The sequence below is a fragment of the Podarcis filfolensis genome, assembly GCF_964270895.1.
Source record: "Podarcis filfolensis genome assembly, chromosome: 4".
Lineage (NCBI taxonomy): Eukaryota > Metazoa > Chordata > Lepidosauria > Squamata > Lacertidae > Podarcis > Podarcis filfolensis.
In genome coordinates this window covers 11,727,098-11,754,668 of record NC_139607.1, presented here as the reverse complement: position 1 = coordinate 11,754,668, position 27,571 = coordinate 11,727,098, and the positions used below count along the sequence as shown (strand labels likewise).

Genomic DNA, 27,571 nt, shown 5'->3' with positions numbered 1-27,571 from the left:
TGCAAGTTTCTATATCATTTGAAGTGCCTCTCTTTACACTTTCTTTGCTTATAATAACTATTTGTCTACAGGAAATGTGGAATTATTTCAGTGCCATAATTCAAACGGTTCTCTTCTGTTTATGGCGAGATACAGCGAACAAAGCTTAAGTTGTTTTCACAACGAGGTCGCGTTAATAATCATGCAACGGCTGGGCCAGCGTATTTGAAATCCCTTAGAATATCATAGTGTTTTTTTATTAATGCAGCATCATAATTAAATTGGATGTGGAAATTACATGGTTATGGTTGCAGATAATTGTATGGTAGTTGTCCTAACCATCCATACCAACTAGAAACAGAACGCTTCCCAAGGATTTTGCTAAATTTTGTTTGGGAATAAAACCCTATTCATTAGTTCCACTTGCAATGCAGATATCATTTCCCCCTACTTTTTCCCCTTAGGTGATGTTTCTGCTATAGTTCCACAAACTGGGTGGCCCATCTATGAGGCTTTAGTGCCGCTGCCACCTTGGTAAATACCAACTTTTGATGAGGAACTGCACATATGTAATGTGAAATTGTGGAGGGAGGGAGCAGCAGACCCTGTACTATGGCCCTCCCTGCCTCCCCAGGTCTCATAGTATTTAACATTGTAAGGTCCAATTCGGTGCTTTTCCCATAACCTTCTCAGGGTGCTAGTTCCTCATGTTCTCACTTTGACGGAGCACATGGAGGATTTAAGAGAGTAAGATCCCTGCTGGATCAAACCAAAAGCCTATCTTAGCCCTGCATTCTCTTTCTGACTGTGGCCAATCAGGTGCCGATGGGAAGATGGCAAGAATGACACATGAAGCTCCCATGAAGCTCCCTGGAGCTGCATATTCAATGGTGAAGGTAAATAAATGGGACCTGATCAATGGCTGGAAGAGAGAGCCCTGGTTGCTTTGACTTTTGCACACACAAAAAGGGCGGCCGGACATAATGATAATAATCATAAATGAACGATAAAGTGCTTAAAATGGGGGGGGGAGTTATGGGATTCTAAGGGTAGCGCTGTGGGTTAAACCACAGAGCCTAGGGCTTGCCGATCAGAAGGTCGGCGGTTCGAATCCCCGTGACGGGGTGAGCTCCCGTTGCTTGGTCCCTGCTCCTGCCAATCTAGCAGTTCAAAAGCACGAAGTGCAAGTAGATAAATAGGTACCGCTCCAGCGGGAAGCTAAACGCCATTTCCGTGCACTGCTCTGGTTCGCCAGAAGCGGCTTAGTCATGCTGGCCACATGACCCAGAAGCTGTACGCCGGCTCCCTCGGCCAATAAAGCGAGATGAGCGCCGCAACCCCAGAGTCGTCCGCGACTGGACCTAATGGCCAGTGGTCCCTTTACCTTTACCTATGGGATTCTACAATTAATCATTGTAAAAACCAACCCCCTAAGGGAAATATTTTTCATGCCATTTCCAAATGAGAGTTTATTACTGTGACAGCGTAGATGCCAGGCATTCAGTGCACATGGTTTCTCCCAAAGAATTCTGGGAATGGTAGTTTGTTGAGTGCTAAGAATTATGCAAAGACAGGAGTGCCTGGCGTGCTCTGGTCCATGGGGTCACGAAGAGTTGGACACAACTAAATGACTAAACAACAATGAGAAGAATTATGCATCTGCTGGTGGTAAGCTACAGCTCTCAGCATTTTTGGGGGGAAGCAATATGCTTTAGATGTATGGTGTAAGCCATGCTTTTTTCTTAAAAAATTTAAAATGTTTGGGGGTGCTCTCATTTTGACTCAGGAAAAGCACCGTTTTATAGTTCAAATCAGGGGAAATAAATACAGTAAATGGACAAAAGTACAAAGATTCACAAAATGTTTAGGGGTATGCGTACCCCTGCATACCCTCAGAAAAAAATCACTGGGTTTAAGTCCCATTCATCCCAACAGCAGCCAAATCCACCTGATTTGTGTATCAGGAAAGCCAAGGAGCCGAAGTGCGGTGTGTTGTGAGTGATTCATCCATTGTTCTCAGAATTTTTTTTTCAGCTGATTTTAAATGACAGTGGTCAGCTTCTGAATACTGCGGCAGCCGCCACAGAACCAGCTGCATATTTTCAGCCTGCTCCTGACCTTTTCTAGATTCCACGAGCTCCAGCTACAGGAAGATCTGCGCAATTGCAGGAAGACCTGTTTCTTGAGGCAGTGGTTTCCTTTTTCCAGTGATCGGCCGAATGGGAGTGTGACAAGAACACTGATCTCAGGAGCAGCGAGAAATGTCACCGCATTTGACAGAAAATGTTCCTGTGACTTGGAAGTGGTACTGTGGAGCTGCCATTTCTCCTGCGTTTCATGTGGCACTATGATATCTGATGCTTTTCCACGTTTTTGTAGCACTTCAAGGTCTCTGAAACAAGCTACCAGAAGCAAGAGCAACACTGGTGTAATGGACATAAATTCACTTTGTTTTGTTTGTTTTTAAAGTTCATTTGCCTTAGGAGTGAAGTTGACTAAGCCAGAAACTGCCTATATAAGTAAAAGGAATGCTGGAATTGTTTTACTTATATGGGCAGGGGAAGCTGGTGCAATTGGAAAAGCGGAGCGAATAATGAACCTCCATATTCTATTTGTATTGTTGTAAAGCTAGCAAGGAGAAATCAGGAATAGTAGCAGAGAGGGGAAAGATTCTTTTGTTACACCACAAAAATAATCACCTGTACTGTACACAAATTTAACTGACAGCATAAAGGCTATATTTGGCCCTGGAGCAAATAGTGGCTGATGGTGAGAATTCACAGGGTTCGAGTGAATAACAGCCATATTCTCTTTTTAAACAATGTTTTCACATTCCATATTCTGCTCTCCTCGTGAGCATTGCACCATTGAAGAAAATAAAGTTTGGAAAGTTTCCTGCTGGAAAAAGGGTGGAAATGCAATTTTTTCAGAGCACATGGAAAGGAAATTCTGGCAAGCACCCCATATATTTTGAAAGGAATCCATGCCTCTGACATTTGCAAAACCAGGTTCTCTGTAGATGAAAGGTAAGATAACACAGATCCGATCAGAGTTTGGTGTCTAGAGCATCTGGAAGTGCTTCAGTTTTACTTCTTTAGATGCTGAGGATTAAATGTGAGTATATTTCGTCCATGCATTCAGCGCTCAGTGCCTGCATTCAGATAACAAACAAGGACCAGTCAGCAAAGCAAGGCTCCAAATAGAACAGCTTTTCCATTCTGCTTAGATACGCTTGTTCATTATAGCAATCTCATTACCATTTGCAATTATGGTCCTTTTGTTAGAAGAGCAATGGCATAGACAAAGAGCTAAAATAACCATGGGGACAACATATTTTACAAGAGGAAAAGCAAAAGTCATGAGTCAGTTTGATGCATTTAGTACAGCAGCAAGAAATCTCAGAAAGACTTCTAAGGGATGCTTCTGAAATGGTGTGCAGTCTTCCTAGCCGCACAAAATAGCCTCTTGTTGCAGCTGCTGCCTGAGAAGGGAGTAGATGTTTCCTGGTGACTTCGGATCACAAGCAAGTCAGTGGACAGACTTGGCTGCCTCTTCTTCTTAACCTGCCACAGGCTTGTGAAGAGCAGTTTGCCTGGTTGCTTGCCACAAGTAAAAAATCATCTACAGGCAACTAGGCATTGGAAGAGAATTGGCCTCAACTACCACAGAGCCTAGGACTTGCTGATCAAAAGGTCGGCAGTTCGAATCCCCACGACGGGGTGAGCTCCCGTTGCTCGGTCCCTGCTCCTGCCAACCTAGCAGTTCGAAAGCACATCAAAGTGCAAGTAGATAAGCAGGTACCACTCCGGTGGGAAGGTAAACGGCATTTTCCATGTGCTGCTCTGGTTCACCAGAAGTGGCTTAGTCATGCTGGCCACATGACCCGGAAGCTGTACGCCGGCTCCCTTGGCGAATAAAGCAAGATGAACGCCGCAACCCCAGAGTCGGCCACAACTGGACCAAACGGTCAGGGGTACCTTTACCTTTACCACCCTGCAGACCATCTTGGTGTTTCACTAACACAGATATATGCAGACAGTCTTGTAATTTGTGTTGTGTTGCGTTGTTTGTTTCACTTTTTGTTGTTTATATTGGCCTTAAGCCAGATAATTTTTAAATATCTCTGATATATTATAATGCTCTTTTTTGTTCTTTTAAAAAAATTTGATCTATTTTAACAAAGTAATAATCGTAAATAAATAAGAATAAAAATGTGCACCCCACCACCGAGACCATTCCATTCTAACTATACAGTCTCCCAAAATTTCAAGACCTCTTACGATGGTTTGACCCCTTTCCGTTTTAACAGTACAAATTCTACAAACACCCTCCATATCTCCTCAAAATCATTTCTCCTGCATATTCCCCACCTTGCCTTAATGGCACATGTTAATTTATCATTAATAGCTATATGCCACACCTCTTTATGACATTCTTCCGTTTTATATTCTGCTTGCCCCTTCCACTCCCTAGCTATAATAATTCATGCAGCTTGTTTGTTTGTTTGTTTGTTTGTTTGTTTGTTTGTTTGTTTGTTTGCAAAACTGTCTTAGCAGCTGCCAGGGTTCGGGGCTCAAGACCTTCCTGACAAATGTCCAGCAGGGAGTGTGAAGTTGTTCAGGAAGTCAGGGGTTTTTTTAAGGATCTATGTAATAAGCAAGAGATCTTTGTTTTGCAGCACATGGTTCAGCTATGGAATTTTCTACTACAAGGCATTCTGATGGCCACCAGTGAAGATGACTTTAAAGGGGCTTTAGAGGATAGTTCATGGAGGATAAATCTATCAGTGGCTTCCAGCCACCTCCATCGAGGTGGGTATCAGAAATGAAGAGAGTGCTGTTGTGCTCAGGATCTGCATTTGGGGTTTCCCACAGGCATCTGATTGGCCACTGTGAAAAGATGATGCTGGACTAGATGGGCCATTGATCCGAACCAGCAGGGCTTTTCACATGACGTCTTCCCTAAACGATGCCTTTCTGCATCCTATATCCTTCCATATCAGGCCAGAAGGGCAACTAAGCACTTAAGACAGTGGCAAGTCATGTAGGGATCAATGGGGCTTCCTTTCAACAACATGTTTTTAGAGAGGCACAATACCTCAGATAACCTTAAGTATCGGGGGGGGGGATAGAAGATGCTAATGAAGTCACAATTAGGTTTCAATTAAATTAACAACAAGCTCTCTTAGAATTCATAATCTAATTTGTTAATCAGCCTGCAGCAGCAGCATCTCTTGGTGGGGAGTACAGGGAGGTTAAACCAAGTGTAGCAAATCACTGAATGTATTAAATTAAATCCGAACTATTAAAGGGTAGAGTGTGCTGCCACATTCACACACAAAAAGGGTTCTAAAGAGCTTACACCATATATAGACTACCCCCTCGCCAAAGAGTTGCAGCCATATATTATGACAAGGCCACACTCACGCTTTCTGAGCAGCATTCTGGGGTCCTTACTGACATAATGGCACTCTGCTTCAGCCAGGGAATACTGTGGATGAATATTGGCTGTTCTGTACATGGAAGCAAAATGGTTCCCTTTTCCATGTGCATGGTGACCTGACAGCCTAAATGCAAGGGAGGCTCTGGGATGATGCCATGACGCAGAGGTTTATCGTGCGACTGGCTTTTGTGGCAGGGTTGTTTTCAATACCACCCCTTTGTAGCTTAGAGTAAAAAAGGTAAAGGACCGCTGGACAGTTAAGTCCCATCAAAGGTGACTATGAGGTTGCGGCGCTCATCTCGCTTTCAGGCCGAGGGAGCCGGCATTTGCCCACAGACAGCTTTCTGGGTCATGTGGCCAGCCTAACTAAACCGCTTCTGGCACAACAGAACACCATGATGGAAACCAGAGTGCATGGAAACGCCTTTTCCCTTCCCGCTGCAGCTGTACCTATTTATCTACTTGCACTGGTGTGCTTTCGAACTGCTAGGTTGGCAGGTGCTGGAACAGAGCTTAGAGTGCACCTCTGTTGGAAGAGGCCCTCCAACATGGAGCCCTTGATCTGGATTGAGACCATGTTTCAGGTCAGGATGCCACAGCTGCTTTTTCTTCAACACAAAAGTGGTCAGTCTAACCATGCTTTTTTCCCAAAGCTTTGGTCCTCGGTCTTGATTCTGATCAAGCAGAAGAGGGTTTCCCTGTAGTTCTCAAGCAAGCCACAAGAGGGCAACCCACACTTTCATGCAGAACAGGTTTCCATCCCTTCTAAAACAAAGTTTTCTCCTTCTTTCATTTTTTGAAGGTTACGTTTTATTCAATGAAGCAAGCAAAACACAGGAGGGAAAGTAAGACTCACAGCTCCGTGATTTGTAGGTCGAATAGCCACATTTCATTGGGATCTAAAGTGCTACTGCAATGTGTATTAGCCAAGGATTTACTACAGAAATCTCAGCACATTTTTTAAAAAATGAATTCATGTATGCAGTTAAACAAAACAAGCTAAGTAAAATCCAGCAATTACTAGCCGCACTTGGAAGCAAGGTTCTTCTGGGTCCTGCATTCCCTGGAGCTGCTCTGAATCAGGCCTATACATTTGTTTCCAAATTGTGCACCCACTATTTGTGGTGCAGTGTTTAGAGTATCTGACTAGCACAAGGGAGGTAAAGGTAAAGGTAAAGGGACCCCGTGACTGACTCTGGGGTTGCGGCACTCATCTTGCTTTATTGGCCGAGGGAGCCGGCGTACAGCTTCCGGGACATGTGGCCAGCATGACTAAGCTACTTCTGGCGAACCAGAGCAGCGCACGGAAACGCCGTTTACCTTCCCGCCAGAGTGGTACCTATTTATCTACTTGCACTTCGACGTTCTTTTGAACTGCTAGGTTGGCAGGAGCAGGGACCGAGCAACGGGAGCTCACTCCGTCGCAGGGATTCGAACAGCCAACCCTTAGCACAAGGGAGACTTGGGTTAAAATCCCTATTCAGCCATTTAGCTCACTGGGGGACCTTGGGCCAGTCATCAGTTCTCAGCCTCACCTACCTCCAAGGGTTGTTGTGCAGATAAAATGGGCAGAGAGGGAATGCCATGCGTTATTCTTGAGGTCCTTTGAGGAAAACTGAGATAAAAACAAATAATAATAACTTTTGGAAGCAGGATAGAGGGGAGAGGCCCACTGAATCCACTTTTCTCTCATGCTCTCCAACAGGCAATTGGCACTATCAGATACTGGTGAACACCTTTTCACCAGTGAGCAGACATACAAGTAAGAATCAAAGTATGTTACTGCACACAAAGAGATGAGGAATTTAATGTATACAGAACACTTCAGTGAAACATGCGAAGCACAGTGTAATAAGCACTCAGAGCCGACCAAAAATATAGAAAGGTAGCAAACGACAACAGTTCTCCCCTGGCAAGTGTTCTTTAAGCACCGTGGGCATGCTCTGTACAGCACTTAGCACGCTGTGCTAAATAAATGTTAGAACAGCATTCACAGTTAAGTAGTTAGGAGATCAAAGTGGTGTTACCCATATGATGGATATGTGGATATCAGCATTGCCTGTCTATAACAAGGCATACAGTGGTACCTTGGTTCTCAAACTTGATCCATTCTGGAAGTCCGTTCCAAAACCAAAGTGTTCCAAAACCAAGGCATGCTTTCTCATAGAAAGTAAGGCAAAATGGATTAATCCATTCCAGATTTTTAAAAATAACCCCTAAAACAGCAATTTGACATGAATTTTACTATCTAATGAGACTATTGATCCATAAAATGAAAGCAATAGACAATGTACTGCATTGTTTGCAGACAATCAATCAATTAGTAGCTGAACTGGGTTCCACATACAGTAGTCACAAAAACAAAACAATAAAGCCGCAAAAACAAAAACGCAAAATCAATAGCAAAAACAGACAGGCCTCAGTGTAACACTCAAAATGGAGCATGTTCAGCTTCCGAAAAAAGTTTGCAAACCAGAACACTTACTTCTGGGTTTGCAGTGTTTGGGTTCCAAGTTGTTTGAGTACCAAGGCGTTTGAGAAACAAGGTACCACTGTATTTTGAATGTTTGCAACACATCAGTTCTTCTCCTCTATATTTGTGCACCTAGCCACCTATAACACCTAAGAGAAATCTCTCAAGGTAACTCTGGGCTAAGAGCGGACAAATCAATTTCACAGAGATTTGGCGACCTGGGGAGGATTTCTTCCTGCACATGTGAGCACCCCACTTTAAATCCTGTGAGAGCCGATGAGGTGCAGTCCGTGAAACAGGAATCAAGATCTGCACCTGTCCTTTCGAAGGGTGTTGACGTGGAGATGACAACTTCAAATCAGAAAGGAATGGAGGCTTAGTTGAGCTGGTTGTAAAAGTATAAGTTGTCTGGGCGTTGTTCTCTGTCAAGATGCTAAAGCAACAAATGGTATGTGTTGACCAACTGACTTCTCAAGGGCAGTCGATTGCAAAACACTTCCCACCCACCCCCCCCCAGCCCTTAGGCTTCATCGCTATATTTCTTCACATTAAACCTTGCGTTCATTAGCGGCTCAAAGCCTTTCCGGTGTCTCCGGTGCTGGAAGAGGACAAGCAGAAGAACCAGAACAAGTAAAGCAATCAGAGCTCCTCCAATGGTAGATCCAACCATGAGAGCCCAAGCGCGGGCCTCTTCAGCCGATTCTGTGAAGGCAGAAGTGCAAAGGCAATTGTTAAGTTGTGGGTGAACATATCAGACGACACAGCGATACTTCAAACAGCTCTTGTTTATTCACAGGCCAGAACAGAACTGAACTGAAGGGTTCAGCCAGCCTGCTTATATAGAGCTCCACTAGAACGCAACAGTAACCATTTTCTGTAACTATCCAATCACTGAACGTCACTTTCAGTCTCTTATTTGCATATGTGGACCTGAGTGAAAACTATCTACAGTATCCCCTGCTGGCCCAGAGTGAGAACTTCAGTACATAACACCAATGATGCAGTGGCGTAGCGTGGGTTGTCAGCACCCGGGGCAAGGCAAGTAATTTGCGCCCCCTAACCCGTGGATTTGCGCCCCCTAACCCATGGATTTGCGCCCCCTAACCCATGGATTTGCCCTAACCCCAGATGTTGCGCCCGGTGCGGCCGGCCCCCCTGCACCCCCCACGCTACGCCACTGAATGATGGTCTACAAAAGACAAACAGGTCAAATCTGTAATGATACACTGGGCGGGAGACTTTGGGTATAACATACAGCTCACAGCTTGGGAGAAGTTATGGAATTGGGATTTAACGTTCACGGCATGTTATATGTCACGCCTGTGGGACATGCGCTGGGCCTCCTCAATACTGAGGGGTCCCAACTCCTTTAATAATAATAACAATAGTAGTAGTTGTAGTAATAAATTTTTATTTATACCCCACCGTCCCCAGCCAGAGCTGGGCTCAGGGCGGCTAACACCAATAAAATTACAATAAAACATAATAGGGGGGAAGAAACTAAAAAACAAACAAACACCAGTTTATTAAAATATGGGTTAAAATACAATTTAAAATGCAGCCTCATTTTAATACTAGTCCATAAATCAAAACCATAAGGGGAGGGGAAACATAAGGGTTAGACTGAGTCCAAACCAAAGGCCAGACAGAAAAGCTCCATCTTGCAGGCCCTGCGGAAAGATGTCAAGTCCCACAGGGCCCTAGTCTCTTGTAACAGAGCGTTCCACCAAGTTGGGCCACTACTGAAAAGGCCCTGGCCCTAGCTGAGACCAATCTAACGACCTTGTGGCTTGGGACCTCCGAAGTGTTGTTATTTGTGGACCTTAAGGTCCTCCGTGGAGCATACCAGGAGAGGCGGTCCCGTAGGTACGAGGGTCCTAGGCCGCAACAAAGACTGAAAGGGCCAGAGATACGTCAGCCCTCAAAGTTGGCATGTCTGCTGCCAAGGGTTGGGTGGTGCTGAGAGTGACACTGAGTGTCTGAAGCTGTTGGTCTTCTTGTGGTTCCCTCATTGTGAGATGTGAGGTTACAGGGAATCAGACAGAGGGCCTTTTGGGTAGTTGCGTCTGCCCTGTGGAAAGCCCTCTCCCAACAGATGTCAAACAGATAAATAGCTTTATGATTTTGGGGACTTAAAGTTCACTGCATGTTATACACTGAAAGAAAATTATATGAAATTGATGTACCGATGGTATCGAACTCCTAGTGAATTAGCAAAAATGTATAAAACGTGCTCAAATGTATGCTGGAAATGTAAGGGGAAAGAAGGCACCTTTTATCATATGTGGTGGAATTGTAAGGTAGTAAAAGGATTTTGGGAAATGATATATAATGAGTTGGGGGGAATATTTAAAATAACCTTTGTTTAAAAGCCTGAAGTCTTCCTTTTAGGAATTCTAGGTGTGGAAATCCCAAAGGAGCAGAAAATACTATTTATGTATACGACCACGGCTGCACAGATGTTACTGGACTAGAGATGGAAAGAAGATAAAGTTCCTACCAGAGAAGAATGGCAGATGGAGTTAATGGATTATGCTGAAATGGCTAAAATGACAGGAAGAGTCTGAAATCAAGAAGACCAAAATTTTAATAAGGAATGGTGGGGATTTATAAGCTACCTTAAAGACCATTGTAAACAGTTAAAATCGTTAGTAGGATTGGAATATCACTTGTAGTTTAAGGTTAAATTCTGGACATAATGGAAGAGGTAAAGGATTTGGATTATCATAAAAGATGAGGGAGGAAAGGATTAATAATAGGACCAAAACAGGGGAGGATGGAAGTCCAGGAGATTCCTTGGACTCTTGCTTTTATGATTTATGTCTGATATAACTCTGTAATTTTTTAATTTGAAAAATCAAATAAATACATTTTGTAAAAAGAACAAAGAACAAAGCCAGTTACAACATTGTGGTAAAGCCGGGATGGGGAGCCTAAATTAATGAGAGTGCCACAGTCCTTTCTGGGGGCCACACCACACTCTACACACCACACATTACACTAAATCCCTGGACAACTGCCATAATTGGCAATGCTTCCATTGTTTTTAATAGCCATGCTATTAAACCAGTGGGGATTGTGAGCCAAAACAACCAGGGGCACCACTTTGGCAAAGGCTACCACACTGTGCCCTTAGCCCAGAGTGGTACCACACTGCGACAACTGGTACATGCTGCAGTGCTGAGCTCTTGCAAGCTAAACTTGCACTATATAACTCACAAAACTATCTAGTTACCAGGCAAGTCAATGGCATAGCTGTAGCCAAGTTGTTCTGCAGGTAGAAACAGTTCATCATTGGCCACTGGAGGGAAGAAAGGCACCATGTTGAACTTCCGGTTGTGGCCAATAGGAGCCAGTTCTTCGGGCCACGCACTGCCAGATGGGCGAAATCGTTTCATCCATTCATCAAAAATAGCGTCCGTAAAGGAATGGAGGACCTGGGAAGCCAATTCACATATGATCTTAAGCTCACAGGGATATGCCCAGGCCAATGTGATGAAAACAAATAATTTGCCCGTGTTCATTTTATTCCCTGTGCTGTTTATCATCTATATGAAACTACTGATTGGGGTCATCTGGAGTTTTGGAGCACAGTGGTGCCTCGGTTTAAGAACAGCCCTGTTTATGAACTATTCGGTTTACGAACTCCGCAAAACCGGAAGTAATGTCCTGGTTTGCGAAATTTACCTCAGTCTAAGAACGAAAGCCGAACGGTGAAAGGACACCGGCGGCAGGAGGCCTCATTGGGGAACACGCCTCAGTTTAAAAACAGTTTCAGTTTGAGAACGGACTTCCGGAATGGATTAAGTTCGTAAACCGAGGTACCACTGTACATTGACAGCAATACGCTGATGATACACAACTCTGTTTCTCTTTTACATCTGTGAGGTGAGGCAGCGGATGTGCTGGACCGATGTCATGCCTCAGTAATAGACCGGATGAGAGTCAACAAACTGAAGCTCAAGGTAGATAAGACTGATGCACTGTTAGTGGGTGGTTCCCTAGACCAGATGGATGGGAGGTTGCCTGCTCTTGATGGGAGTCGGAGTCTATCAACACTTGAAGGCCCACACATTTCCTAGTCCTATCATAATGCAATCAGCAGTGCTGGCTATTGCTTCCTGGTGTGCTTTGAAGTGACACCAAGACTCAATATTTAAAATAATCCAAATTTCAGATAAACGAAGCCATGATCTGTAGGTAAGGGGAGCAAATGAGCCTCAAACCCTCAGTGAGTTAAGGACTTCTGCTGCATTCGAAGAGAGGCTGCAGTGGATTGAGCAGATGAGACTAAGAGTGGGTCCAAAGGTCAAAAATATGGTTTCTGCATGTGTTATAGAAGGAAGTAAGGGGCAGAAGTAAGGACGCGGGTGGCGCTGTGGGTAAAACCTCAGCACCCAGGACTTGCCGATCGCATGGTCGGCGGTTCGAATCCCCGCAGCGGGGTGCGCTCCCGTCGTTCGGTCCCAGCGCCTGCCAACCTAGCAGTTCGAAAGCACCCCCGGGTGCAAGTAGATAAATAGGGACCGCTTACTAGCGGGAAGGTAAACGGCGTTCCGTGTGCTGCGCTGGCTCGCCAGATGCAGCTTGTCACGCTGGCCACGTGACCCGGAAGTGTCTGGGGACAGCGCTGGCTCCTGGCCTATAGAGTGAGATGAGCGCACAACCCTAGAGTCTGGCAAGACTGGCCCGAACAGGCAGGGGTACCTTTACCTTTACCTTTAAGGGGCAGATGGGGCTCTTCAACCCCAAAAAGTAGCCCATCTTGTTATCTCACAGGATATCTTTTGGAAAAGGGACATGGGTGGTGCTGTGGGTTAAACCACAGAGCCTAGGACTTGCTGATCAGAAGGTTCAAATCCCTGCAATGGGGTGAGCTCCCGTTGCTCGATCCCTGCTCCTGCCCACCTAGCAGTTCAAAAGCACGTCAAAGTGCAAGTAGATAAATAGGTACCACTCCGGCGGGAAGGTATATGTGGTTTCCGTGTGCTGCTCTGGTTCGCCAGAAGCGGCTTAGTCATGCTGGCCACATGACCCGGAAGCTGTACGCAGGCTCCCTCGGCCAATAAAGCGAGATGAGCGCCGCAACCCCAGAGTCGGCCACGACTGGACCTAATGGTCAGGGGTCCCTTTACCTTTGGGAAAAGAAAAGGCTAAGGAATAAACTCTACACAAATCTGGAGTGGATGGTTGGATGGCATCTTGTACACTTCTTTCCAGCAACTCCTGCAGCCAAGCTAATGTCAAACATATTGCTCTGCTTTCCTTTGGATCACATCAGGGAGGTGATAACAAGCAGTATGTTACATCGGCTGTGAAGGTGGATGAAGGCTGCAGCAGATAAGTATCTACTGGTCATCGTGACTATCATGCCATTGGAACAGAGCCTTACTGCGAAGACTGTGTGGTAGTCAGCGTGCACTGATCTACACACATAAAACAAATTCATGCACAGGCGTCTTCCAAAAACCCATCCCAAAACCAAACCCCAAAAGTCCCATGGTAATGGGGGCAGGATCATGAAATCTGGAAGCCCCTAGTCATGAACTGGCACATGGACGGTGGATACAGATTTAGTCGTTCTGACTCAAGGAACGAGGCAGTTGAGCAGTTCAGCAGCTGTATCCATGACTGAGCAGCCCTTTTTAGGACCCACTCTTCTCACCCCAAAAAGGGGGAGGAGCTAGAAAAGGTGCCCTAAACATAGTCTGCCTCCCTTTTTCCCTGACTGGATTATCAATGTCCCCACTGTGGAAGGACGTGTGGATCCAGAATTGGCCTCCACAGTCACTTACGGACTCATTGTTAAAACCGTGTTTATGGGAGACAATTTTACTCTGCTATATGAGTGATTGCCTAAGAAAGAAAGAAGAAGAAAGAATCAGGGAGATCTTGTCTAGACAATCCAGGACCTCCATACACACTGCCCAAGCTTGCACACAGTGGAAGGTTACTTCGGTGCAGCTAGCACAGTGATTTGGAGGTGCACTTCATATTCTCTTGAGACAGATTGAAGTCAACAACAATATTTAAGAATTGCAAGGTTGGATTTAATAATATATCAATATTACTACATCTAGATTCTCTAATAGGCTGGTCCTGGGATGCGGATTTTCATTTTCTCTCCATTTTTATCAGTTTTATTTATTATATTTAGATCCCTGTGGAGTTCAGGACACTTCACATGGGGTTCTGTGAGATCTATAAAGGCGTCAGCTCTACTGAGACCAGCATCTTGTGCCTTCAGGTCCTTCTCTGGGCCACAGAGAATGAAAATCCACCTCCTTCTTTGGGTATCAACCATTCTTTAAAAACCTGCCATGAAGGAACACAGCTGTGGCTTCTTTCCTTAGGCATCATTACAGAATTGTACTGCAGTCAACCAGAGCTCTTACATTTATAACATGTTTTTTTCCCATGTACGGTAGTTCTTCTATTTGCATTACTAAAGCTGCAGGGTTCAAGCTTTAATTTAGCCACCAGATGGAGCTCACATACTCCGTTATGCCCCCAGAACACCGATCTTATGAATTAACAGAGGCACTTTCATGCATACGAAATATTCCTTCTTCCCTGCTTTTCCCCCCTGTCTGCCCACATAGGGGTTCTGTAAGGTGCACGAATAGGACACTCACAAAAGGGTTGTAAACACTTTATCAAAACAAAACTAGTAATGAATCAGATTTTGATTTGTCTTAATAATAATAATAATAATTTTATTTATACCCCACCCATCTGGCTGGGTTTCCCCAGCCACTCTAGGCTGAGAAATATTCCCCAACAGAATATCAAAAACACGATAAAACATCAAACATTAAGAACTTCCCTAAACAGGGCTGCCTTCAGATGTCATCTAAAAGTCAGATAGTTGTTTATTTCCTTGACATCTGATGGGAGGGTGTTCCACAGACTCCTCCCTTCTGTGTCTAAGTGATCTGATCAGAGAGTTGTTTTTACCTCCACAATTCATTCCATTATTTTGAAACACAGGCCAGATTTCAAAAGTGTACTAAAGTCTGTTTATACGGCATCAGATCACCGATTCACCAACCTGAGTACTTTTGACATATGTTGGTTAAATCTGAAGTGGCAACACTTTAACCCAGTGGTTCCTAACTGGTGGCTCACTCCAGGGGATCTGTGTAACCCACCCATCACAGGTCCGCAACATCCTGTTTTGGGGGCCATGCTCTCATGTGAGAGCACAGCACCTAAAAACGTGTGTGATCATGGCTAGACACATGTCTTGCTCAAGATCACAGCTCCAAAAAGGGCACACATCTGGCTCTAGTGAAAATTAAAAATGTCAATATTGGGTGGATAGCATCAGCAGGTACACCAAATAATCAAGAGAAGACATGATTTCTGTTCTCATTTGTAGTGGTCCTCCTGGGAAATGTTCCCCAATAGGTAAAGGTAAAGGACCCCTGAACAGTTAGGTCCAGTCAAAGGCAAGTATGGGGTTGGGGCGCTCATCTCGCTTTCAGGCCGAGGTAGCCTTCAGTTTGTCCACAGACAGCTTTCCGGGTCATGTGGCCAGCAGGACTAAACTGCTACTGGCGCAACGGAACACTATGACGGAAACCAGAGCTCACGGAAACACCGTTTACCTTCCCGCCACAGTGGTACCTAATTTATCTACTGGGACTGGTGTGCTTTCAAACTGCTAGGTTGGCAGAAGCTGGGACAGATAAACAGGAGCTCACTCCGTCTTGGGGATTCAAACTGATGACCTTCCGATCAGCAAGCCCAAGAGGCTCAGTGGTTTAGACCACAGCGGCACCCACGTCCCAATAGGCATATTTGGTTACAAGGACTTCAAGGGACCCAAAATGAGATAAGGACATACCACAAAGACAGGATCGTTCACTGCAGAATGAGGGAAAGCACTCGTTCCGTTCAAGACCGAGTGGACCAAGTTATGGAGGCTCACGGCTGATGGCCCCAGGGTTCCATTGGGTTCATCGAAGCCTTCCAAAGTATTCCTGTGTCAAGCAACGCAGAGCATTACCATCCCACAAGCTCCGTTGTTCAGCAAAGCAAACGATGCAAACCAAAGAACTAACCTGAAGCTAAAACTAGAATTCCGAAAGAAAGGCGGCTTGTCAAAGTCTTGCAGAGAGAGGCAATTCTGGACATCTTCCATGGTTGGTAGCCGGTCCCCTGCTTTGCTGAATGGGTTCCTCTGCAGAAGTCCTTCGTTGGTCCCGTTACAAAGTGTAACCAGGCGGTTATAGTCATCCAAACTTGGGTTTACAAATAGAGAGACATGAAGCAGTCAGACTTGATTTTGGGCTGAGCTTTCTTGTTATTGATTTTATGCAGGGAGGAAGACAGGCCGAAAGCTTTAATTGGTTTTAACAGGAAGATTAATTAGCCGGTGCTTAGTTAATCTTCCAGTTGGGGGAAATGTTGATCACCCATACATGAAGTGTTCATACTGCGCACCAGGGAGCATAGGAGCAGGGGCATTTTACCCATAGAGGCTAGTGGCGCAGGGGGCCGGGGCGCCAAGTTCTGGAGGGTGCCAGGGAAGAGGTGGAGGCTGGACGCAGTGCCTCCCGGAATCAGCTCGCCACCCTCGCCCACCTCCGCCATGCCGCACCGAAGCAGTGCCGTGCCCAGAGCCTCCATCTGCCATGGCTACCACGGCACGAAGCGTCCAGCCTCCGCCTCTTCCCCTCCGGAGCAGCCGCCCTCCAGCCGCTAACCGCCTCCTCCAGCCCTGCCGGCAGTGCAGTCCTCCCTTAAAAACTCTGGGAAACGGGAGGGGCACCAGAGGGAGCTTTTGCACCACAGCGCCGGATATAATAATAATAATAATAATAATAATAATAATAATAATAATAATAAATTTTATTTATACCCCACCCTCCCCGGCCAGAGCCGGGCTCAGGGAGGCTAACACCAGGAAAATTACAGTAAAAACATAAGGGGGGGAGACCAATTTAAAATACAGGTTAAAATACAGTTTAAAATGCAGCCTCATTTTAAAAGTAGCCCATAGCTCAAAACCATAAGGGGAGGGAAGCATAACGATCAGACTGAGTCCAAACCAAAGGCCAGGCAGAACAGCTCTGTCTTGCAGGCCCTGCAGAAAGATGTCAATTCCCGCAGGGCCCTAGTCTCTTGTGACAGAGCGTTCCACCAAGTCAGGGCCAGTACTGAAAAGGCCCTGGCCCTAGTTGAGACCAATCTAAGCACCTTGCGACCTCCAAAATGTTGTCATTTGTGGACCTTAAGGTCCTCCACGGGGCATACCAGGAGAGGCGGTCCCGTAGGTACGTGGGTCCTAGGGCTAATGCTTAAGACGGCCTTGCATAGGAGGTACAAAGTGTTGGATCTTTGTGTTGGAAGTACAAACATACCCCCCCACACACACACACATTTGAGATAATGGTCAGGCAGATTCAGGGCTGGGGGAGTTTAGAGGTCCCAACTGAGGAATCCCTCTTGGAGCCATATGCAAAGAAGGTGAAATAAATCATGCTCAACAAATTAAAAATAGATTTTTCTTCAAATAGTTGGCTGTATTCAGGCACCTATGCATATGCCGCTCCCCCCCCCCTTCCTCTCCAAGTTTGCTGAGAGGAAATCAGAAGCTTTTGCTTCCATTTTTGACTAACTAAGGTTTGTTGTTATGTCTGAACCCAAACAAACTGTAGGTAGTCTTATCTACACTTTAGGAAAACAAGTCAACTTCAAACTGTGGTTTGTGGTCCTGATTCGTTTCGCTAAACCATAGTGAATATTTACCATGGTTGTGGCTTCAGGCATAAGAGCAAACCAGAGTTAACTGCAGCTGTGCTGCAGAAGGAAGAGGGAGAATATGAGCCCAAGTCTCTGCATGTAACACCAAACCAAAGTTTAGCATTACATCTGAACCAAGTCTTGGTGGCAGCTATTACTTATTAAACCAAAAATTATCTTACACTTCCTCCAGAGATTTTAAAATGTCACCTTTATTGAGGTTTTGATGCAGCATTTCTTTAAATGCAATGAATGAATTTATTCATCAATGAAAAGGCAGGTAATTCTTGAATTTATTGACAGCTCAAAAAAAATAATCAAAGAAGGAGTCAAAAACCTGGATGCATAGGTATCCCCAATACCTCAGTTCTAAACAAAAATATGTTACCTGTTGCATATTATCTGCCACTGTGAAAACCTTGAATTCTGACTTATTAGGTTTGGGTCGTCTGGACTCGGTGCTCCCAAAAGCTGATCAGTGCACACATCACATTCATTTCTGCCTGTAGCAAAATTCCAATAAGGCAATGCAAAGGAATCGTTCCCAATCATCCGCTAAACATGAGAGTGGGGAGATGGAGGGGGTGGAGATGAAACCACTTTGGATTAGGTCTTTGCATAAAACATTTGTTAAAATTATTTCCGCAACTCAACAAACCCCATATAACCTATTTGCAACACTTCCCCAAACCATCTCTTTCCTTTTTCAAATCCAGGCCATCCCAATCCCTACAAAAACATCCCTTCAGGTAGGTGTGCTATATTTGCCTGAAATCAGAGCACAAAGCTTCTCCACACACACACACAGACACACATGTGCCTTGTGTTGCATACAAAACAAATCTATGATTCTATCAGAAGGGACCCTGAGGATCATCGAGTCCAAGCCTTTGCAATGCAGGATGTTATGTACCGAGTTGAATAGGATTCAGAAAGCAGCAGTCTGATTGGTCCTAGAACAATAGGGTCCAGAATGCAGCAGTCTGATTGGTCCACTGGATCCACCCAATCCAGCTCCAGGTGGAAGTGAATCCGCAACCTGATTGGCCTACAGGTGAATCCCGGAATTAGCCAGTCACGTGGGGCCCATTGTGTAAATAATGTATATAAAGCAGATATTGTGGGAGAACTTTCATTCCTCCTCACCACTATGAGCTGAATAAAGAGCATGAAATCCACTCTCGACTCCGAGTATATTTCACAGGAATATACCGCTGTCCCATATGGGGTTTTGAACCTGTGACCTTGCTGTTATCAGCACCATGCTCTAACCAACTGAGCTATCCAATGAATTGCCTTTGCATCAAAATGAAAAGAGAGGAACAATGTAATGATAGCAGGCAACAAGAGAAACATAGTTTTAGCAGAAGATGAACAGCAGTGGAATGGAAACAGTGTTGCATGCGAAAATACAGGAGGGAAGAAAAGGAACGCTCAGTCCTGAGACGGTGGGCGCCCTTTGCGGGACCACGTGCAGCACCCCCGAGCCTTGTGGGACTTACCAGCTTGCCATGCTGACCCACCTCCCTGATGCCACAGCCATTGGGGGTTACCGCCAAACCTTGGTTCAAATAATCCAATCAGTGGCATTGGTGGAGGCGGGGCCAGCCAAGGGGACTGTGAGTGAGCAGGCTTTACTCCAGTCTACTCATGCTGTTTATTAGGGGGCGGAGCCGATAGCAAAGCATGCAGTGGTCTCTCGGGGGTCAGGGGGGTCACCGCCTGGGCATGCAAAACAATCGTTCTTACATGCCTAATTAGAGTGGGATGGCCTTGGATTATTGTCCGTGTAGTTTAACCCCACCTCAGCTGATCCCTCTACCAGCCAATGCAGCCAATGCAGCTGTGGTCTAAACCACTGAGCGCCTCTTGGGTTTGCTGATCAGAAGGTCGACAGTTTGAATCCCCACGACTGGGTGACCTCTCTCCCAGCTCCTGCCAACCTAGCAGTTCGAAAGCACACCAGTGCAAGTAGATAAATAGGTACCACTGCGGCAGGAAGGTAAACAGTGTTTCCATGCGCTCTGGTTTACGTCAGTGTCCTGTTGGGCCCAAGCGGTTTAGTCATGCTGCCCACATGACAGGGAAAGCTGTCTGTGGACAAACGCCAGCTCCCTCGGCCTGAAAGCGAGATGAGCACCGCAACCCCATAGTCGCCTTTGACTGGACCTAACGATCCAGGGGTCCTTTACCTTTACCTTTACCAATGCAGCAGATAGGGAAGCTTCAAATCCTTTGTCACATCATTCTCTTTCCTCAGGGCCATCTTTACATATCTCCCAATTTGTGCTAGAATGCTAAACCTTAAGGAGGCTCATTATGTTGAGAATTCCTCCCTCTCAGGAATGGCGTGGGGTGTGAGAGGGAGGGAGGGCTTAGAAGCTGCCCTCTTTGCATCTTTCAAACATACACCAGTCGGTGTTTTCACTAACCTGCAGATCTCTTTCCAGCAGCAGCAAGTGATACCTGTGCCAAGTTACAAAGGCGGGTCCTTGGTGGGAGAAGTCTATTGCCGTGAAGGGGCGGCCTGGTCCTGTGGTTAAAATGGAATCAAACTCAGAAAGGGGACGTTTTCTCTATTACGTTGGATAGAAATCCATGTCAAAAAACATTGCTATGATGCCTTGACAGATGAGGGAAAGCTGCGCCTTTTGCTGTCCTGGCTTATAAATTATGGCACATTCTTGTTTCTAAAATTCTAGATATCTACCCATTTAGCTGACTGCCATATGCCCAGGATTCAGATTAGGCCACATAGGCTCAGATGAAATGTTATCTGCCAGCACCATTCTTTTTTCCTATCCTGTGGTGAAAACCCTGTATGCTCTGCATGGAAAGTCAGAATGCAAAACTATTTCCATTTTTGGCTATCAGAACAGTGATCGTATGTGGCTCTAAACTTTAGGTTTCAGACAAAGGAATGAATTACTAGAACATTTCCACATCTATTTCTGATTTATTGGGGTTTATTGAATGGCTTTCTTGTGTGTTTTTAAAGAAACATGCGCGTGCGCCCCCCACAAAAAAACCCAAACAGTGTAAAATAAATGTAATACAAATTCAAACCTCAGTACTGTACAAACCATACTGCCTTTCTACTAACTAGACTATTCCAAAAATTACAGGAATCCTAAGAAGCTTCAAGGAGCATTCTGAAGCTTCTAAGTAGGGAGAATGGGGAGGGGGGGTCCTTTTCACCAGAAGAGGGGAAGTTCTCAGACAAATCACATCCACTGTGTTGGAAATGTTCCATTTCCTATGTGTTTTTCCAAAGTGGCTCTGTTGACATTCCTTTTAGTGTGTGTTTCACCTTTTCCTATCTTATCCCTTGCTAATGGAAATCACCAACCTAAAAGGGTGTCTCTGACTGAGTAATAATGAAGCCACACATAGTAATTGTAAATGCTGCAATTTGCAACTTGCGGGTCATTTCCACTGGGACCAAGCAGACTCAGCCAATGCTGTGTAGCGATCACATAGTCGGGGTGAACAGTGGTCTTTGCACGGTTGAGGGCATCCAAGAATTGCTCTCGCTCTTCCTCCGTCAAAGCGTGGATATTCTTCCGGACAACCAGAGGCTTCTTCTCGTCACAGTTGGGCCCTGACCAACCAAATTTGCAGACCCCACAATTGTAGCCGGCAAAGTTCCCTGTATTAAAAAGACAGCATCAGTCATACGTCAGCATACAGAAGCAGATGTTGCCCAAACCTCTGTGATGAGTAGGAGTTAAAGGTTGAATACAGTGGTACCTCAGGTTAAGTACTTAATTCGTTCTGGAGGTCCCTTCTTAAGCTGAAACTGTTCTTAACCTGAAGCACCACTTTAGCTAATGGGACCTCCTGCTACCGCTGCGCCACTGCTGCATGATTTCTGTTCTCATCCTGAAGCAAAGTTCTTAACCCAAGGTAATATTTCTGGGGTAGCGGAGTCTGTAACCTGAAGTGTATGTAACCTGAGGTACCACTGTAAATGCTAAACATTCAAAGCTGTCAGGGACCGTGCTGAGGAGGAATGCTGGGCGCCTCCCCCTGCTCCTGCTCCTGCTCCAGATCCTGAATCTTCCCAGGAGCAGGAGGACCGTATAGATTTGGAACAGTGGTTTGCAGAGGGACATAGCTCAGAAGGCAGAAGCTGGAAAATACTGGATGGGGAACAGCTAGGAGAAGAAACACTGGGAGAGAGGGGGTTAACAGATTCACAGTCTCTGGACAGCATCCCCCACCCCACCACCCCCTTATCCAAAGTCACGGAGAGCTCAGAAAGTGGCAGAACAGAAAGCACAGAGGGTACAAGCTCAGATTACAAGACGTAGGAGTGACGTCGATTAATAGGGACGGAAAGGGGTGGATTCCTTAACTGGGAGCACCGCCATTTCTAGGAGAGGTGTTCTTTGTTCTCTCACTGTGATTATTAAAGTTTCTAACTGGTAAGAAGACTCGTTTTCCTTTGTTCTGCTTATCTACTGCTACGGGAGGGGAAGCCAGTTCCCTGAAGCCTGACAAAAGCGCACACATGCACACACATGCATATCAAGAACCCTGAGAACTATAATCTGTTAAAGAGGCTGGGAATTGTAACTCAGAGAGGGGTAAACTCCATTTTCCATGATTCTTTGTGATTCTTTAAATGTATGTTGTGTATGCAGCCAAAATGACTGCTCCACGGTCTCCAACATCTCAGGAGGGCTGTTTCCATAAATCCACCTCCATGTGTACGCTAAAGGCATTGTGAACAAATGAGACCATGACTGCTACCTTGGTCAGATTTGCCAGCCATCCTCCCTGAAGTCTGCAGAGTTGGTATGACATTTGGGAAAAAAAGCAGCCTAAACCTGAAGAAAAAGCTCACCATGCAGTAGGTAACACGGAGCCAGCTATGAGAACAGATTTAAAATATATATTTATTTTTAAGCAGTACTATTCCCCTTCCCTAGTTCTGAGATCTGGAGAGATCCCTGCCCCCTGGGATTTAGCTTCAGCAGAAATAAAAACCGCAGAAACAGAGTACAGACTGTGTAGAAATGGCCAGGGTCATTCTTTGCCTCAATTCAGATCAAAGCTGGTTTGGGGGGAAAGACCCCAAAATGCAGTACTTGATAAGAAATGACAGTATAGATACTGATTGGGACTAACGCCCTGTGAACACCACTTGATACAGGGAGCACATGGGATGCAGAGAAAAGGGGAGTGTGTGGACAGGATTTGCTGACTTGTCTCAACATACGAGGAATATCTATCACATTCATAAAAGATGAAGTATGGAAGAAGCCATCTAAGAGCCATAATGGCTGGTAATTGCTTGCAATTACATTCATGACCTCTGCCCTAAATCAGTTGACGCATTCAAACAATAATCCCTTACAAGCAGTATTAGCAGAAGAAAACTGGAATAGGTCAGACTTTCATATTCAATTATTTCTGATTTATAATGCCCTAGCTACAAGGAGGAGCAGTGTCCACAGAACAAAGTATGGCTCTAATAACACTAGCTCAGTAAGGCTACTGATCCACTGCCCCGTTGGTAGGTCATTAACAGAGGCAGTTTTATAGAAGTGCAAACACTGTGGTTGCATTGCAGGGGGCGCCAAAATGATGCTGCAAAACAGAGTGTGAGAGGTGGGGGTGCTCAATTTTAGCATTGGGCAAGGCACCACTGAAATTTGAGTTTGCCACTGTCATTAACCGCAACCACTGAGCCTCTTGGGCTTGCCAATCAGAAGGTCAGCAGTTCAAATCCATGTGATGGGGTGAGCTCCCATTGCTCTGTCCCAGCTCCTGCCAACCTAGCAGTTCAAAAGCACACCAGTGCAAGTAGATAAATAGGTACCGCTGCGGTGGGAAGGTAAACAGCATTTCTGTGCACTCTGGTTTCCGTCACAGTGTCCCATAGCACCAGAAGCGGTTTAGTCATGCTGGACACATGACCCGGAAAGCTGTCTGTGGACAAACACCGGCTCCCTCAGCCTGAAAGCGAGATGAGCGCCACAACCCCATAGTTGCCTTTGACTGAACTTAACCGTCCAGGCGTCCTTTACCTTTTACCCTCCAACATTTCTCCAATGAAAATAGGGACATCCTATTCCATACTCTCCAACATTTCTCTGATGAAACTAGGGACGTCCTAAGGAAAAGCGGGACATTCTGGGATCAAATCAGAAACCAGGACAGCTTCTGTAAATCCGGGGCTATCCCTGGAAAATAGGGGCACTTGGAGGGTTTGCATATATAGCATGCACAACCTTGGTCTCTCAGGAAATCCAGCTAGGTTGGCAGTCTGTGTTGATTGACCCACCTAACTCAAGAGAGACCATCAGTCATGTACTGGCCCCTTGCTTCATAATCTCCCAGCCTCTACAGTCCCAGACCAGAAGCAAGCTCCTGCCAACCTAGCAGTTCAAAAGCACATCAAAGTGCAAGTAGGTAAACAGTGTTTCCGTGTGCCGCTCTGGTTCACCAGAAGCGGCTTAGTCATGCTGACCACATGACCCGGAAGCTGTACGCCGGCTCCCTCGGCCAATAAAGCGAGATGAGCGCTCCAACCCCAGAGTCGGTCACGACTGGACCTAATGGTCAGGGGTCCCTTTACCTTTAGTGGGCCACCACATGGCTGCTGGGGCACAAGTTGTGCAGACCTGATCTAAATTTGCGGATGAGTGCGTGGGGACGAACCAGTTCCGACAAGCAGGAATTATTTTCCCTGCTCTGGCTTGAAAACAATTGCATTCAGAAGTAGTGTCATGCCTGATGATAGTTTTAAAGTGCCTAAGCTCTGCAGGGACATTTAAGTCACACTTCTAAATAACTCTTCTGATAACTGCAATGACAAGCTGCAATTGTTTCAGATGGTTCAGGCAAGCGAATGTCATCACTAACTCTTTAACTGCATCTGGGAAGGATACAGTCAAGATTACCCCCGCAATGGAGGAAATGAAGATGGAGAGAACATGTGTTGTTTGACGAGGTGCAAATGCCCTGTTTTCACAACCGAAACCTTTGTGGTCTGAAGTATCTAGTTGCCACCTGGCTCCTGTTTGAAACTTACCTGCAGACAATGCCAGCTCCAGATTTTGGGAGCTCATGAACAAAATACCCTCTCTAGACTGCCTACAAATATGAATGAGAGCTCCTGGTTCAGACCAAAGATCTATCTAGTCCAAATAAAAGTGGGGAGGATCATTTCCCCGCCTTAAGATCCTTGAAGTAAAAATGGGATGTAAATATAATGAATAAATTAACATAGAATTATCTCTGTGTTTTAACCTGCCAATCAAATTGACATTGAGGAACTTGATAGGTACAACCGCAGCAACTGTTACTGGCTCTTTTCTTTCTTTTTCCTTTTCTCACCTCTGGGCAAATTGGCTACCCTAATGCATTTGATGCGGAACACACAAATGCTTTCAAATGAAACCTTATCTGTCAGCTCAAAACTTTCATTCAAGCTGCCTCATGCGCTGTTCTTACATGAGGTCTCATAACTGCACTTTGTGTTCTGGTGGCTGAAACATTTGGCAAAGACGGAACAGTGCTGCCTTTAGCATAACAGAGCGATATTATCAGCAAAGCAGCCACCAGAAGGTAAAACTAATGCATTAGAAAAACAAACAACTATACCAGAGAACGCACTTTGGGAGATCTTGGAGATTTCCAAAAAGATCTCTTGTTTGTCTAATTGCTGCTACTAAACTGGTAATTAGCTCCAGATCTTCCTCCAAATTAACGCATTTCAAAAACCCAAGAGCAGGAAGGGAAGAAAATGTCGTATTCATTTTAATACTGTTTTGTTATTGTTTGGTGACTGTGAGCATCTATTTATCAGTCTGTTGACTACTAAAACATTCCCAAATGATAGGAGATAGCTGGAATAGAAATCTCTCCCCCAGCTTCTGCAATGTGATATCCAGTGCTTGGAAAAGATGACGACTCTCTAGGTGAGAGGCAGAGTAAATAAAGTTGGATCCAGATGTCAGTCTGAATTTAAAGAGCATTAGAGAGAGTTTGGGAGCTGTAAAATTGTCTGGAGGTATAAAAGCTGAACTGAGCTTTCAGAAACGCTGTATGGGATTTGCTTTCTGCTGTTGGAGTTTCTGTTTGCTTCCAATATACTCTGCTCATATACTTACAATTTCAACATATATTGCAAAGGCACCATAAATCTCTAGTGGTCTCTCCCCCAAAGGAAGTTAAATTTGTAGCTCTTCCCTTGTAAATTTTCGCCATTCAGGAAAATGAGGACCATATAACAGTACATTGCCCTTAGTGTCTTTCTTGTCAGGCAATTAGTAAGTTCCATGAATCAAAAGACCTCTTTTTAATGTGGGGAAAAGCCTAAAAGTGGCAAAAGTGGCAAAACTCTGTTCTCCTGCCTTTCATCATGAAGTACGTCTGATTCGGGTCTGAACACATTACAAAGCTGTGCACCTGTAGCCATTTTCTTCCTGCTTCTGTATAGCTGTTTTTGGAACGTTAATAGGGAAAAGTAACATCGGAAACTGTTGATACGTATCACAAGTACTGGGGATGAAAATAAGAAATATAAAACGTAGCTTTGTGTCTATTTTGCACATGCAAAATAGATGGAACCCAGCAGAATCATGGGGACTTTCTAGTACAGTAGTACCTCAGGTTAAGTACTTAATTCGTTCCGGAGGTCGGTTCTTAACCTGAAACTGTTCTTAACCTGAAGCACCACTTTAGCTAATGGGGTCTCCTGCTGCCACTGCTCCGCCGGAGCACAATTTCTGTTCTCATCCTGAAGCAAAGTTCTTAACCTGAAGCACTATTTCTGGGTTAGTGGAGTCTGTAACCTGAAGCGTATGTAACCTGAAGTGTATGTAACTTGAAGTGTATGTAACCCGAGGTACCACTGTATATTTCTGAATCTTCCTGGCTTTCTCCAGAGAGTAAGGAACCTCCCTTCCAGTATACCTGAAGGAGTATCTCCACACCCATCATGCAGCCCTCATACACTGAGGTCCACCTCCGAGGGCCTTCTGGCAGTTCCCTCACTGCAAGAAGTGAGGTTACAGGGAACCAGGCAGAGGGCCTTCTCAGTAGTGCGCCCGCCCTGTGGAACGCCCTCCCATCAGATGTCAAGGAAATAAACAACTATCTGACTTTTAGAAGACATCTGAAGACAACCCTATTTAGGGAAGCTTTTAATGTTTGATGTCTTGTCATGTTTTTAATATTCTGTTGGGAGCCGCCCAGAGTGGGTGGGGTATTATTATTATTATTATTATTATTATTATTATTATTATTATTATCATCTCACCTGTACACTGACAACTTCTGTTGAAGAATTTCAGCGGCCATCGTTCTCGGTCGTCCACATTGCGGAGAGTGTAGGGCCCGCTCCAAGGTCTGGTGTCCACCTGCACCTCCTTACAGATCCCCCTGCCTTGCTGCGAGCCGCACACGTTGTCAGGATTAGGCCCCAAAGGAGGGCAGCATTGCTTGGACTGCAGCATCTCCGCAGTCATGCACACTCGTGGGAACTGCGCCGTGGTCTCCGGAAGCCAAAAGGGGCTCAGGCATCCTAAGAGAGCGCAGCAAAGCAGCAGGAAGGCCATTAGTATCAGACTCCAGGACTTCTCGACTCGCTTTGTTCAACCTGCAAAGTCAGCATGGGATTCAGGGCAGGCGGTCTTATTCTCAGCCTCTGGGCTGAACAAGCGAGCCAGGTTTTATGTGACCAAATGAGGTCTCCAACCCACAACCGGGTTAGACTTTGGGGCGTTTGCTTAATCCTGGAGCCTAATTTTATTGAATGCGGTAGAAACGAGGACAGTTTGGTCCTTTGTTGCCTGCCAAGAGGCCACGGCTGGGGGGTTTCTGTGTAGGGGCAGCAAACCCTAATTAGAAGGATTAGCTTTCTACCAACCCTCGTGCTTAGCACATGACATCAAGGGCAAAAAGAGGCCTTTT

The 27,571-nt window shown here is 45.3% G+C and overlaps 1 protein-coding gene across 1 annotated transcript; it reads right to left on the bottom strand.

The window, feature by feature from the left end:
- Nucleotides 1-7,788: 7,788 nt before the first annotated feature.
- DCT (dopachrome tautomerase) lies at nt 7,789-27,426 on the bottom strand. Its single transcript, XM_083610768.1, has 8 exons — nt 26,919-27,426; nt 20,994-21,293; nt 20,077-20,177; nt 18,033-18,199; nt 15,961-16,140; nt 15,744-15,879; nt 11,130-11,331; nt 7,789-8,596 (listed from the first exon to the last, which is right to left on the bottom strand). Exons 1-8 carry the CDS (start codon nt 27,214-27,216, stop codon nt 8,415-8,417), a joined length of 1,566 nt encoding a protein of 521 aa, XP_083466894.1. The 5' UTR covers nt 27,217-27,426; the 3' UTR covers nt 7,789-8,414.
- Nucleotides 27,427-27,571: the final 145 nt, after the last annotated feature.